Source organism: Carettochelys insculpta, chromosome 4 (assembly GCF_033958435.1).
Source record: "Carettochelys insculpta isolate YL-2023 chromosome 4, ASM3395843v1, whole genome shotgun sequence".
NCBI lineage: Eukaryota > Metazoa > Chordata > Testudines > Carettochelyidae > Carettochelys > Carettochelys insculpta.
Window position 1 is genome coordinate 132,437,812 of NC_134140.1, and position 15,471 is coordinate 132,453,282.

Below are 15,471 nucleotides of genomic sequence, written 5' to 3' on the forward strand. Positions count from 1 at the left end.
CAGCCCCAGCTGAGGGCCACATGGTCTTCAGCTCCCATGGTAGAGTGCAGGGCTTTAGACCCTACGCTTACAGGTTCTATCCCTAGTGCCAGCAACACAGGTCTGTTGGCATTATGCTTTTATGAACAGCCACAGAGCTATTGAAGACTGCTGCAGCAATCAGTGTAAAGACTAGAATAGACTGAGTCAGCAAACAGCAAGACAAACACCTCTGGTTACCTGCTGTCGTGGGCTGTGTTCACTTTGTTTATTGGGAAGCTACCTGACCACATTTATGATTTGGTTAGTGACTAATACAGATGGAGTGGTGGAGGCCTAATTTTCCATTCTGCCAAGATCTTCCGAGGATCTAGTAGAGAAGTATAGGGCCAGTATTGAGCAGCACATGTTGGACCAAGTTTAGAGTTCTTTGTCTGTGCAGCTTCAATACCTAGAAAGTTCTTTAATCTTTTCCAGATCAAGCAACCCACATGTTTGGAGTGTTACCTTTGGAACCGTCTTATACCCTCCAAGAATTAAACGCTATGTCCAGGCTATTATCATGCATGAAAAGTACCAATATCCAGCGAACAACTACGACATAGCCGTCGTGAAACTCTCAGAACGAGTAGAGTTTACGAATATCGTTCATCACGTCTGTCTGCCCGATTCAACTCAGACTTTCCCGTATAATTCTGATGCTGTCGTCACAGGCTGGGGAGCACTAGATGATGGCCGTGAGTACCTCCACCTGTTAAAAAACCCCCACAAAGAACCAATATTGGGTACTTTACATTAACGATGAGTCCAACTAACTGTGTAAGTGAGAGCACCTGTACAGCCACGTATGGTTTAATCCTTGCCAAAAAAATTAATAGATTTATATAACTATAAGAAACACATTCCACGTTGCCTTGCTAATGTTGGAAAATGATAAAGCTGTCAGCCCCTGAAACTAAGAATGCGTTTGACTTTCTGTTCCTGTCCATACATTCTGAGCCAGCCTGGTGGGGCCCAAGGCAGCATGATATCAGTGGGGCCTGGCCGGTGGATGCTAGAGTCAGTTGGAACATGGGACCCTGAAGATGCAGGGTCCAAAGCAACCACCTTGCTCATCCTGCCCTAAGGCTGGGACTGCCTATATTTTAGACTGCAAACTCTTCAGTGCCGGTACTCTCCAGAAATTTGCTCATACAGTGAATACGACGATGGGGTTTCCCAAAACCTTCATGAGATACGTATTCTAAGCTGTGTAGCGGCGATATTAACTGAGCTGGAGATAGGTGGCCTCCCCAGCCACTGTCAGAACACAACTAGCCATAGAACCAAGCCATCCTGGCTCCATGCCATCTGCTGAAATTATTAGCCCATGCACCATTCTATCGTACTGTACTGAGGAGTAAATAGACTGCGGTAAGCCTCCTCTCCCGCCACAGTGGTAAAACTTCTGTGCCCTCACATGAGAGGGTGCCATTGGATCAGTGACTCACGCCTCTTTACTATGGAACTTTTCAAGTTCTTATTATAAAGTGATGTTGATCATAATGTATGTACAACTCCTCCCAGGTATTAGTTCAATCTAGGAAACGTGGCACAAGCTGTAGCAGCTCTAGGACATGTTAACCCAGCCCAGCACTCTCACCCGTGAACAGATACTAAATGTTCTTTCCACATCTCAGTTAGCGCAAAGGATTTGTATTTGTAGATACCAAAAGTTGTTTTGTTTTTTCCCTTCAGGCCCGGGTCCTAATGTTCTCCGGGAAGCAACAGTGAAACTCATAGACCCAGACACTTGCAATAGGAAAGAGGTGTACAATGGGATCATCACACCTGGTATGTTGTGTGCTGGATACTTGGAAGGAGGAATAGATGCCTGTCAGGTAGGTCTATGCTCAGAAGTAAGAACCAGTTGGAAAAATCACTTGAAATAATTCGATACAGTGATCTCCAGATCTTAACTAACACTGGGTATTAACCATCCCTGGATTCTTGGCCAGGCCTGCTCACGGATTGGGACGGAAGAAGGCAAAGGTGGCAGCTGCTCTGGGGAATGGAGATTTAACAGGGTCCAGTCCTCCTGGCCGCTGCGGCTACAGTAGCAATAGCAGTGGCTGGAGGACTGGGGCCTTTAAATCACCACCAGAGCCCTGGGCAGTCTAAAGGGCTGGCTGGGTGTGGCCAGTGCCCAGTCCTGTCCCTTCTGTCTGAGGCCACTTCCTTTCTGGGTGCCTGGAGCCATCCAGCTAGCAGGGGCACAGTGAAGTCTATTAGCCACCCTGACAATGGCCAAGAGGTGTGCTAAATAAAACATTTATTACATGTGCCTTAGCACATAGAGCTCATATTAACAGAAATAGGACAATACTTGTAAAATTAAAAAGTGAACCATCCAAATACATAAGCTCAAACTGGAGACTTGTAATTTAAAGTTGGCTTGTGCCTGCTCGTTAGCTCCCATCACAGCCGGCCCAGCTTGTCACCCGTCATCCTCTCCCTGGCTTCCCCATGTTGCCGGGTCAGCCTTCCTCTGTCCCCAGCCCTGCAGCTACTGACTTCTTGTGGTCAAGTGATCTGTTTTCTGCGAGCAAGTGGGTCTGATTCTCACCTACCCACAGGTTCGGCTCTGTTAAAGGGTCTTTAATGTAAGAGTAAATGGATATGCTGGAGCTGGTCATGACAGCTTCATTAAGATTAGAGTTATACCTATTTTAAGGCCCTTTTACATTGTTAGAGTGGCATAAAATGGCCTTCATAACAACGACAATCTGTCCCACGAGGAATAAATTACTTTCTACTGTGTAGATGTGATTCTGTGTAGTACCTGGCCTGCCTTTTTTTTTTCAAACTTTAAGTAAGTTAAAAAAAAAAAAAGAGTGAGTCATCATCTCAGACTGACGAGTGAAAGAGAAAAGATTTTTGAACAGCAACAAGCAGCCAGGACTAGAGCTCCACCATCCAAGAATCCTGAAGGTGTTTAGGAATGAAGTGGTTCAGCAATCGCTCATTACAATCAATTCCTTAGGCACATTGCCCCCTCTCCAGACTCTCCTTTAAAAAAGGTGCTAGCTAGGGCAGATCTTTGGAATTACAGGGCATTGAGACAGCTTCCGTACCAGGAAAACTGGTTGAAATGATAATTAAAAATTGGTCTAAAACAGTGAGATGCACAAGGGATGCTGAAATGTTTGATGTGCAAAGACTGCCAGGAAATGCTGATGTCCAAACAAAAATGATCTCTGTCGCAATATTTTTTTAAAAGTTCTGTGAGCATTAAGGGTCTAAAAAGTTCATCTAAATGTTGGGTCTAAATATTTAACAGTTTCCCACTCTGGCCCCAATCCTGCAAAGAGTTCTGCAAGTGCTTGGCTTTTTGCATGCAGGTATTCCCATTCAATTCAGTGTGTCTGAAATTACTATATGCAAAAATCTTTACAGGATCAGGGTCCACATGTCTTCCACCCAGATAAACTAGTTGCTGTGTTCCCATGCTATCTCACATAGAAAGACTGAAGGGTATAGTTATTTATATCTTTCAGTGAGGGGGAGGGGAAGTATAGTCACTGTTACAACAGAACTAACAGGCTTGAAATCCTGTAAGCCTCCCAGACCACTGATTTCTGTGTGCTGCGATTCAGTGTGTGTGAATTTTACAGTCTCAGGGGGTTATTGTGTTAACATTTAAAGAAATATCAGCTTAAACCTTTTAACCTACAATAGTTAACAAGTAGCACCTGTGATTGGGGTGTCCAGGGAGGGGTAGCACCTCTGGTGCAGGGACTTGTCATGTCTCTTCGGGGCTGTTCATGCAACTTTGGTCCTCACCTGGCACCCAGCTCTCACCTGTGGCTCCAAGAAGCTGTAGCATGCAGCAGCCACACCCCGACAAACTGCTTCGACAGGCGGGCTAAACCAGGTGAGGGTAGCCGGCAGGTCTGAAACCTGCGATGAGATAGGGAATTGCCTATCCCAGCATGCAAAGTCGGCCCCGGCAGACTGGGCGGATGAGATCAACAGCAAGATCCAATGACCAGGAAGGCTGTTCTGCAATGCTCTGTGGACAGCGAAGGGCATGACAAGGCACCGAAGATGGCCTGGTCATCTGCTGCAGCCTAGGAAGTCCCGGCTGTGATGAGTTTTCGTACCACTGGAACCAGGCTTCTGAGGTCGAGAGAGTGGAACTGCCGCTGTGCAACGGCTTTTCCACTTCAAGCATTCTCCCGCACAGGTTCTTTGCACATTCTCATCACTTCTGTCTACCTCAAAGTCCTACGGCGATGGCAGAGGGGCGAAGCGACAGGTGGAGATGACCACTGGGAGTCATAGCTCCAAACCTGCACATACACGGCCTGTGGACTTTGGTCACTCAGCTCTGACCCTGGGATGACAGAGGAGTTCAGCAGCAGCCCAGGCGACTGAGCAGGCCTTTTCAGGAACAGCACTGCTCACCCTCAAAATGAGAGAGGGGATTAGAAAAGGTGTCCCAAACATTGCCTGTCCCAACCAAAATGGCCAGCATGCCGCAGCTGGCAGTTTTACCCTCACAGCGGTCGAAAAACAGTGAAAAGAAAGATGATATTTGCAGCATGGAACATTTGCACCTTCTTGGACAGGGAGAATGCTGTGAGGCCTGAGAGAAGAACGGCCCTCGTAGCAAGAGAACTGGCACATTCTTGACATAGCCGCCCTGAGCGAGACCAGGCTGGCAGAGGAAGGCTCCATCTGCAAACCAAAAGGTGGTTACACTTTCTTCTGGAAAGGCAGGCCAGAAAATGAAGACAATCCATGGAGTGGGACTTGCCATCAAGACATCACTTCTGCCCCAGCTTCCTGACCTACCAACTTGCATCAGTGAGCGTCTGATCAAGCTCCATTTCCCTCTCAACGCCTCTCACCATGTTACAGTCATCAGTGCTTTTGCCCCCACACTGACTAGCAGCGACAAAGCAAAAGAAAGTTTCTATGAGGACCTTGACCATCTTGTGAAAGCAACTCCTCCTAGTGACAAGCTTCTGCTGTTGGGTGACTTCAATGCCAGGGTCAGCAAGGACTGTAGGACCTGGAAAGGGTTGCTGGGGCATCATGGTGTTGGTAACATGAATGCCAACAGCTGCCTTCTGCTGAGCTTGTGTGCAGAAAATGACCTGACGATTACCAACACTCTCTTCAGGCAGGCCAATAAATACAAGACCACATGGATGCACTCGAGATCAAAACAGTGGCACCTGATTGACTATATCATCAGTTGCAGGCGGGACATTCGAAATGTTGAGATCACCAGGACCATGAGGGGAGCTGAGTGCTGGACTGATCATCGACTCGTCAGATCAGTCCTTATGCTGCACATCACACCACTGCACCTCAAGAAGTTCAGGGTTGTCAGACCCTCCTCCAACATCGGGAAGTTGCAACATACTGGTCATCATGAGAAATTCGCAGCCTGCCTTGACAAAGTGCTGACGTCCCATGGACCTCTGACTGGAGACCCAACACAAAAGTGGGACCAGTTCAAAACCCTAGTGATGGAGTCAGCCAAGTCAACGCTAGGACTGAAAAAGAGAGTTCACCACGACTGGTTTGATGAAAATGACGAAGCCATCATGAAGATCTTGAAGGAAAAATAGAACGCATTTCTGCTATGGCAAAACGATCAGTTCTCAATCTTCAAACGTGATCATTTCAAACACCTTCAGAGCCAGGCGCAAACAGCACTTCGCAAAATGCAAGATGAGTGGTGGGAGAGTAAAGCTGGTGAAGTCCAATACTACGCTGACACCAAGAACCCCAAGATGTTCTTCAGTGCTATCAAAGCTATGTATGGACCTTCAAAGCCAAGTGCCACACCTGTCCTGTCTGCAGATGGCATGACCCTTCTGAGGGAGAAGAACAGCGTTAACAATAGGTGGAGAGAGCACTTCAGCAGCCTTCTCAGCAGACCCTCCATTGTTGACCCTGTGGCCCTAGACCAGATCCCTCAGAAACCCACAATAGACAGTCCTGACCTGACCCCTACAATGGATGAGGTCTAAAAGGCAATCAGCCAGACCAGCTCTGGCAAAGCCCCTGGGATGGACGGTATCCCTGCTGAAATTTTCAAAGCGGAGGACCAGTGTCACTTGAAGCCTTTCACAACATCTTGATCAGCTTCTGAGAAGAAGAAGACGACATGCCCAAAGACTTTAAGGATGCCACAATCATCTCGATCTTCAAGAACAAGGGCAACAAAGCTGACTGTGGAAATTACCGGGGCATCTCCCTTCTCTGTACTGCTGGGAAGATCTTGGCTCAAGTCATCCTCAACCGTCTGATCACCAGCATCTCAGAGGAGAACCTACCAGAGGCACGGTGTGGTTTTCACCCAGGCTGCAGCACCATTGACATGATCTTTGCTGTTCGTCAAGTCCAGGAAAAGTGCATAGAGCAGAACTTGGATCTGTACGCTGTCTTTATAGACCTGACCAAGGAGTTTGACACCATCAACAGAGAACCCTTGTGGATTATCCTGTCAAAACTTGGCTGCCTGAGAAGATTCGTTAACCTCATACACCTGTTCCACGGTGACATGACTGGCTTTGTTCTTTCGAATGGCGAGTCCTCAGATCCATTTGAGATATCCAGTGGTGTGAAGCAAGGGTGTGTGCTGGCCCCAGTGTTATTCAACCTCTTTTTCATGTGTGTCCTCAGCCACGCAGTTAGGGACCTGGACCGTGGAGTCTACATAAAGTACGGACTTGATGGGTCACTTGTCGATCTTCATCATCTGAATGCTAAAACCAAGACACTTGAGAGGCTCATCCTTGAAGCCCTTTTTGCTGACGCCTGGGCGCTTACAGCACACAAGGAATCTGATCTCCAGCTCATCGTCAACAAGTTTGCTGATGCCACTCGCCTCTTTGGTTTGACCACCCGCCTAGGAAAGACCCAGGTGCTGTTTCAACCTGCTCCAGGATCTGCTGCTCTCCCCGCTTCAGTCTTTATTGAAGGAATGGAGTTAAAAACAGTAGAGGAGTTCAAGTACCTTGGCAGTGTGATAGCCAATGATGGCTCCCTTGACAAAGAAATCAATGCCAGAATCTGCCAGGCCAGCCGGGCACTAGGACATCTGAGAGCGCGAGTGCTGAATGAGCACAATATGCGGTAGTCTACTCAACTGAAAGTGTACAAGGCTGTAGTCCTGACCAGTCTTCTGTATGTCTGTGAAAGCTGCACCTTGTACAGAAAACATATAAAACTGCTGGAGGCTTCCACGCATGCAGCCTGAGGTCAATATGGCACATTGGATGGCAGGACAGAGTTATGAACCTGGAAGTCCTGGACAGAGCAGGAACCACGAGCATCGAAGCCATGATTCTGAAAGCCCAGCTTCGCTGGACAGGGCACGTCATACGAATGGAGGAGTCAAGAATCCCTAAGCAACTCCTCTAGGGTGAACTCTCCCATGGCAAAATGAATCAAGGTGGGGCTCGCAAGAGGCATAAAGACTGCATCAAGGCCAACATTGCTCATGCTGGTTTAAAACCAGATCAGCTAGAGCAGCATGCAAAAGACCCAAAAGGCTGGCATGCCCTCGTACAACATGCGTATGACAACTTTGAAGAGCAGTGATGCATATGTCTCACTGATGCTTGTGAGAGGAAGAAAGCAACAGCAGCAGCCACACCAACAGAGCCAGGACAATTCCCTTGCCCCCACTGTGAATGCCCATGCCGTTCAAAGCTTGGACTCCTCAGGCACATGCGAGTCCACAACCGATGAGCCAATGCAAGCTGAAGATGTCATTGTCGGACACGACGGACTGCCTGCTACTACTAGCACCTGTGATTATTTAGTAGGAAAAAGATTGCAAGAACAATATTGTTCTTGTTCTCTTTGCTGTGGGCATTTGACAGCACTTAATATATAGCTGCTTTACTGTTTTCCCCTGAAAGACCCTCTCTGACTTCACTGGGCTAGAGATTAAGCCCTTAGCCAGGTTTCCCTGATGAGCTAGAGAAGCCTAAAAATCTAATTGGGAAATGGGATTGTAAAACCACAGAAAATGGTAGGGAAAGTCCATGGCAGGTAAAGAAGCAGAAGCAGCTTGTCATGTAGGGAAGTCTGCACTGCAAATGAAGGTGTGACTAGCACAGTAAGAGAGTCCATTTCAGCTTTAGTCTCTAGTGTTGACAAGAGTAGTAGTGCAAATACGGCATCAAAGGCTTTGGCCCAGGTTAGTTATTCCAGTATAAACCCACCAGGCACAGGGAATGTCCACTCCATGAATCTTACGAAGTGGGTCTTTGCCCACGAAAGCTTATGTTCCAATAAGTCTGTTAGTCCATAAGGTGCCACAGGACGACTATTTCTTGTTTCCACCAGGTACTGTGGATACCTATCCTAGTTGCTGGCCCATGCTGGCTTCTGCATCTTCATTACTGCTGTTAACCATGCCAACTAAATTAAAACCAGCATGTGTATGCCTACTTGTGTTGCAATCACACCTTCGTTTGCACTGTAGATGTACTCCTAGTTTTTGGAAAATTACTATATTCCGTGTTGATGATCATTACTTAAATAATGCTCATGTTCCATCTTCCTTCAAAGGAAGCTGTTCCCTTGTGTAGCTGATTGTCTGTGAGCTATATTTTCCTTTTGGAAGCATTGATTTTTTTTCTTTTTTTTTCCTCCTCTCCTAGGGTGACTCTGGTGGGCCACTGGTTACTCCAGATTCTAGAGGCATGTGGTACCTTGTGGGAATAGTGAGCTGGGGACATGAATGTGCTAAACCGAATAAGCCAGGAGTCTACACAAGAGTAACTTACTACCGGGACTGGATCACTTCAAAAACTGGCCTCTAATGCAGCAGAAGTCACAACTAGCCTAAGCTACACAGGCTGTATGCAGGCATACTCATTTGTTACTCTACAAAGTGTCCTTTCAATCGTATATCCCCATGTAGTATTGGTCAGTTCCTCGCTGGAGCTGAGAACCCTTGTGAACTTACACCAATGTGTGAGATCACCTGCCTCCTCTTCATACTCCTCTTCATACTGTGAGCTGGGCCCATTGGAGGAGAGGACCACACCCCATGAAACAAATGCAAAAGCTGCTGATTTATTTATTTTACTAGTTAAAATGTGTATGTACCTTTCCAAGGAAAGGGGATTTACCGGTTCCCAGGTCTGAGGATTCCCCCAGCCTTGCTGCCCCCTTCTCTTCCACTGGGGCCCAAAGTCTTAGCTGCTACTTTCATTTGAGCCAAGCAAGCCTGGACAGCTCCTCCTTTCAAATCCTACCAGCACACTTCACCAATCACTAGTTGCAGTTAAGACATGGGGCATTTCCCTTTAGTTGCTGAGAGAGGCCTGGCCTTCCCCCCACTCCAAACCATGGAATGAGGAGGATTAGCAATAAACCGGAGTGTAGAACTTGGCAGTGCGGAGTCCAGACGCTAGGCTACCGCCTGTAATCCTAAACTGCAACATCACTGCTGACCTCAGAACTGTGCTGGGACCAAAGGCAGGCAGGACTACCTACTTCTGCAACAAGAAGTAGGGCTGTACCAGGGAGCACGTAATTTAGATACAATGCTACTTAGCAGTCAAGGCTGCTGCGAAGAAATTTGGAGGGAGTTTTGTAGCTCACTAGAAAATCTAATGGTCCCCAGAGGCCAGTCAGAAATCTTCTGAGTCTGGGAAAGTCACAAAACCAGGACTAAGGGGAAGACTTTGTTAAAATGAAGGAGGATTTCAGTGGTTTTAAAAGTAGGTCCTTGGCTGGGCGGTGGGGAGCAGGGGGAGGGGAATCTGCCATGCTGCTACGAATTATATTTTTATTAGCAACTCAGTGGAGTCAGTGAAGCACAGATTATCTTTAATTTTTTTTAAAAAATCTTTATCGCAGTAGCCTGCTGCAGCTCTCTTAGTATACCTCTTAGTATGCCTTCTCTCTACCTGCATGATGGACGTGAAAGGCCAAAACACTCTAGAGTATCCTATTTTTGGTGCTTAATGTGCAAAACAATGCAGTTTATTATTGATTATTATTATGTTAAGAACCGTAAGGAAAGTCAGATAGCAGGAAAGACCTCCCTGCCTTTCTTGCTCATGTTCTCATCTGAATGTTTGCAAAAAGGGGACAAATGTTCACCATAAATTAGTATGTTAAGTAAAGGGATCATGGCCATTCCTGAGCCTCTGGTTCACTGAAAAGAAAGAACTGGGTGCTTTGCTTCCTGCTGCACCTGCTGGATTTATCCCAGCCAAGGATGACTGCGATCTTGACTCAGAAGGCTACAACTAGAGGATAATTTTACATGCTAAGTGTAGTCTAGAAGTCTTCAAAAGCAAATGCCCCTTCTGCCCAGCACGAGAACTTTACTGCCCACTCCTTCAAGTGCTTATGCATAATCCCAGGCACATAACGCTCACCTCCAAATCCCTGTGGGACTCATCTCTGTCACATCAGTGCACCAAAGTGAGGCTGTTGCTCTTGCTCCTGTCTCTGATTGGCCAGGAGAAGCAACAGGTGGTATAAAATACAGAGGATCTCCATGGGAATTGAGAGACACCGCAAATCCCTCACAACTGAAGATTTCTTCAGATTTACCAGCTTCCTTTTCCATCCCACGTCTATTCCTTCTCACCCAAAATTAACAGTGGCCCTTGATGAATGAAGCTAATGGGAGTTGCAGGCTACTCAGCATTTTATGAAAGGTCAAAGCATTTACTTGAGTGTCTAACTATGGATTTAGGAGCCTAAATTCTAGGTCCCCATTTTTAAAAATTCTTGGCTTAATTTCAGATATTTTATTAGTGGTGAGAGGGTTTCCCTGTACTGGGCTGAATGAAATGTATGCAATATGTGAAGTGAATTTCTACGCTTTAAATTGTGGTATTTCTATTCTGTTTTGTCATGTCATTATAAAAGATTTTTCCCTCTCCTAGTAAAATGCAAAAGGTGTCTTCAGACATGCAGGTCTCTCACTTATTGACAAAGGTTGCTACTCATGCTCTTTTGCGTTGCTGCTGCTTTTAAGCTAAGAAGTCATTCTGGGCCACATACAGTACTCAGTGGAGAGACCTGATGGGGATTCCAGCAGGGTTTCTGGGAACAGTGTTTTCAGTTATTGTGCACTGCCTCCACTGTTGATATGGAACAACAGAGGGAAACAATTTCCCATCTCAGAAGAAACAGCAGGTTATATAATAAAAGAAGATGGCTCAGGCTGTGTCTGCACTATCTGGGCAGATTGATCCACTCGGGCAATTTTTTTCCAGGGTTGGATTTTGTGCATCTAGCATGGATGAGCAAATTGACCTTTCAGAGGTTGCTGTTGACCCCTATACTCCTTGTGAGATACAAGGAGTAGGGGAGGTGGTTGGGAGAAATTCTCCTGTTGACCGTCTCCAGTATAGACAGCCAAGTTAGCTGAGCACTGATATGTCGATTTTTAGCTACGCAATGGCCATAGCTAGAATTGTGTATCTGTAGTCAACTTTCTTTGCCTAGCACAGATGGAGCCTAAAATATCATGGGCTGCATTTTCCCCCGTGTCTGTAAAATCTGCTCCTACTTTTCTGGGCTTGTATCTGATTTGCACCTCCTCTTCACTTAACTACTGGGGTGCAGGTGAGAAGCAGGTGGCAAAAAGGGCCAGGGCTCTCACTTGTACCTGGGGGGGCGGGGAATTATTTTGTGCCTCAAACTCAGCTTGTATAATCCATAACTAACTGGTTCCAAACTTATACTGAAAGTGTGTGTGTGTGTGTGTGTGTGTGTGCGCCTGCGCGCGCACACGCATATATTATAAAAGCTCCTTTTGGACATGGGAAAGGAAACATTTATTACTTCAGATGTGAGAAACCAAAGCACCTACTGGGAGCAAGTATCGGAGGGGTAGCCGTGTTAGTCTGGATCTGTAACAGCAACGAAGGCTCCTGTGGCACCTTATAGACTAACAGAAAAGTTTTGAGCATGAGCTTTCGTGAGCACATGAGTCTGAGCTCACGAAAGCTCATGCTCAAAACTTTTCTGTTAGTCTATAAGGTGCCACAGGACTCTTCGTTGCTGTTACTGGGAGCAAGGCTCTCCACCTTACTCAGGAACAAGCCAGACAGAAGCACCGTTCTACACATGCTACTAGTGAATCAACCTGAGTGCCTGTCTGAATTTAGAACATTGTTAAGGTTTGAACAAGTTGTACATGTCCTGCTTCAGGGCTTGGAAAAAACTTGTCCACAGGATATTTCTAGCTATTCCATACATTTCCCAAGAGATTTACACTTCCAAAGGTTTGGCTAAGCTTCCAAAGTTCATGCATTGTACTCTCTGAAATCAAGCTCTGAGTCCTCACAAATGTACGCAGTTTTAGACGGTGCTGACTTTTCTCTAGAGGCCATTCTCCTGTGGAAGCCACACGCAACCTCAGAAGAAGATTCCTGGGCTGCAGGCAGCAGCTGATGTGGTAGAGTTGTCCCCTAAGAGAGTGTTGTACTAAGCCAGAAGGCAGCGTGGATGTGCAGGGAACTGGTGCAAAGGGCCCTGCTCTTTATCAGATTTCCCAAGAGCAGGCCCACTGCTAGGGCTGGGGCTGGGGCTGGGGACGAGGCTGCAAAGGGGGCAGTTGCCCCTGGGCTTGGCATTTCAAAGGGGCCTGGAGCTCTGGCTGCTGCTGCTTCTTTGGCAGCGGTGGTGTCTGGAGCTCAGGACCCCTTTGAAGTGCCACTCCAGTGCTGCTCTGTCTGTGGGAGGGAGTGGTGAGGGATGGCTCAGTGCCGCAGTCTGGGTGGCACTGAGAGATGACTGCCCTCAGCCCCTTTCCTTTCAGGACATAGAGTCAGGCCCTCCTCTCACCTTGCCCCGAAGCACATGGCAGCTATCAGCACCGCTTCCCAAGATCATGAGATATGTGAATGCTAAGGTCTAAACCTTGTGCTTGCTCCATGAAAGTGTGTACTAAACACTTCACAGCAATGCTCCCTCCAGTCTTTGCCTTCCAGGTGCAGAATAAATTTTATGTACACTGAGACATGTGCAAATGTCCCCCACCACTAGGAAAAAAAACTTAGCCATGGGTGGACAGCATTTGAGTCTCTCCTGAACAGCTGCACAAATGCCCAGCTTACATGAACACCATCCCAAATGTGTGATCGGGTGGAAAATCCAGCAGATTAACCTTGTGGAATAGGTTGGTTCCTCTATGAATTTTATCAGGCAGAGTGTTGCAAGGATAAATATATTGATGATTGAGGACCTCTGATACTTAGGGTGAGAGGAGGTCCTGTAGATAGTACAGGCAACGTTCAGGAACAAAAATCAAACATGGAGCCTGATGCTTTCAATGCCACCCAAGAGATTTGGATACCTAATACCCATTCATTAAAATTCTGCCTTCCAGCATGTACATTGGCTCCAGCCAACTAGCAAGGGAGCAGCTTAAACACAGAATTTCACCCACTGAAGCCTAAAACATATTTGTGGGGCACAGGCTGAAGTGCAGTGTTCTAAGAAACCAGCCTTCAGCTATTGCAAAACAGATGTGCTCAACCCACAATGTGCTGAAAACAAGGTCGTACAGTACCTTAAAGCTCAGTTACGTAACCCCACCAGCTGCTTTATTGACTTCCAGACAATGTTTTTATTTACTTTCATGAAGCCAGGTGCTCTGCTTTGTTGTGATTGTAAATTTAAGCTTTTGCCAGCCTATGAAACATTAGCACTTAGGTAAAAGATTTTGTTTGTATTGGCTACTGGCTGCAGTACCAAAAATACAACTTGCTTTCCCCTTTCTTTCTGGCACATCATACAGTACATGACAGTGTTATATAATATAATGGGTGAAAAAATCAGATACATACAGGGTTTTAGTAGCTCAGTATCAGAGAGCTATAGGAAATACATGAGCAAATGGGATGTAAAGATAAAACGATACAAGTGAAGCAGTAAAACGTGTGATGCTTATATTTCAGGCCACACTTTATTGGTAAATTTTTACCCCAGCCTTTGTCACTTGTCATGTAAGCTGATAAGGATTAAACACATCCCCTTGTAGGTAAGGAAGTAATTAAAGACAAAGAGAATGCTGAAGTTAATAATCTGCTATTTGGGAATATTCCTGTACCTGTCTCTACAGGACAGCTTTTGTTGCCTTTGTGTTATTCTCGCAACTTCTTTTTATTCCCATTTCACTCAGTCATCACCTCATGCCTAAAACACTCCCTTTGCATTCTCCTCCCATGCTTGCTTCACCACATACCTGAACCCCACCTGAGGAGTGGCAAGCATCTCAGACTCTCTTCTTTAAAATAGCTCCCCAACTACACTTCTGTGAACTCCACCTGCACAAGTGCTCATGTTATAACTTTAAAATGCTGCCTCTCTGGGTGAGCATTCCCTCACCTGGTCATCTGGCGTTTCATGTGTCCACTGAGTTATTCATCATTGGTTTGCATGCTGTATTTTGTATGTATATCCAAACCATATTGGTGCACTTCACCACATTTTAAACTGGTGCGAATTTTGTCTGCACTTCCTTACATTGGTTTAGAGTTGGTTAGACCAATCTGGCTGTTTCCTGTAAAACTGTAAAATCGGGGTGGTGATACACAATGCTGAAGCAGTTTAATTAAACTAGTATTAAAATCACACCTTCAGTTAAACTGGAACAGCTTTGTGTATAAACCGAAACTTCGATTCTAATGTGTTCATGTCTCTCTCATTCATATTACATACCTGCAATGAGGACGAACACCCAGGTTCCAATCAAAAAATAAAATAGTGATGTTTTATCCTTGTATTTTCCCATTTTAATAGATATTATTTGGAGCAAGCAAGTAAATAAAGTATCTCACTTGTGCCTTTTGTTTCTGAATCTCATCTAGAACAGCTGCCCTGCTCTCTCTCTCTCGCCCATCACCCAATTTAGAAGTTTGGTGTCCTCTAGTGGTCACCTGAGAAATTTCTTTCCTTGTCCCATTCATTTTGCCTGAGAAATAAAGGCTGGGTGGTGGGAACTCTGACCCTGATCCTGCCGACCTATTTGTATGCTTATACACATTGTGAGCACAGCAGTTTCAGTCATTGGTATCACTCACAGTGCATAAAGTGAAGAATATGTAAATCTTTGAAGGGTTGGGGCCCCTTGAGCCTGGTTTTCCCCCGTGGCCCTCTTTGAGGGGATGTGGAACAGAGGACGAAACCACCTTCCAGCTGACACAATACAGAAGAAGACGGTGGCAGCAACCCAGACAGGGACAGCAGCAGGGGGTCCTTGGGATCTAGCACGAGGGCAATACAAGGGTCCCACTGACTGGGGAAGGTGGCCACCCAGGCCTGCACTGGGAGTTGGGCTGTTGGGTGTGTTTGGACCCTGCTCACTCTCTCAACCATGTTTTGCCATGCGGAGTCTCACTGCAGTCTGGATTTTCAGACTCTTGGGTGGACGGTGTAGCTCCATCTCACTTAGCAGAGAGATCAGCTGGACTCCCCTCACCCCACAGGTGATCAGGCCTCTGC

General features: G+C 46.3%; 1 protein-coding gene across 1 annotated transcript in view; it reads left to right on the forward strand.

The window, feature by feature from the left end:
- LOC142012933 (transmembrane protease serine 11C-like) overlaps positions 1–8,813 on the forward strand; it is a 49,675-nt gene extending 40,862 nt beyond the window's left edge. Inside the window, exons 8-10 of the mRNA XM_074993980.1 lie at positions 457–716; positions 1,717–1,859; positions 8,652–8,813. Of these exons, the coding sequence (XP_074850081.1) occupies positions 457–716; positions 1,717–1,859; positions 8,652–8,813 (565 nt within the window). The remainder of the gene's footprint in view (positions 1–456; positions 717–1,716; positions 1,860–8,651) is intronic.
- Positions 8,814–15,471: the final 6,658 nt, after the last annotated feature.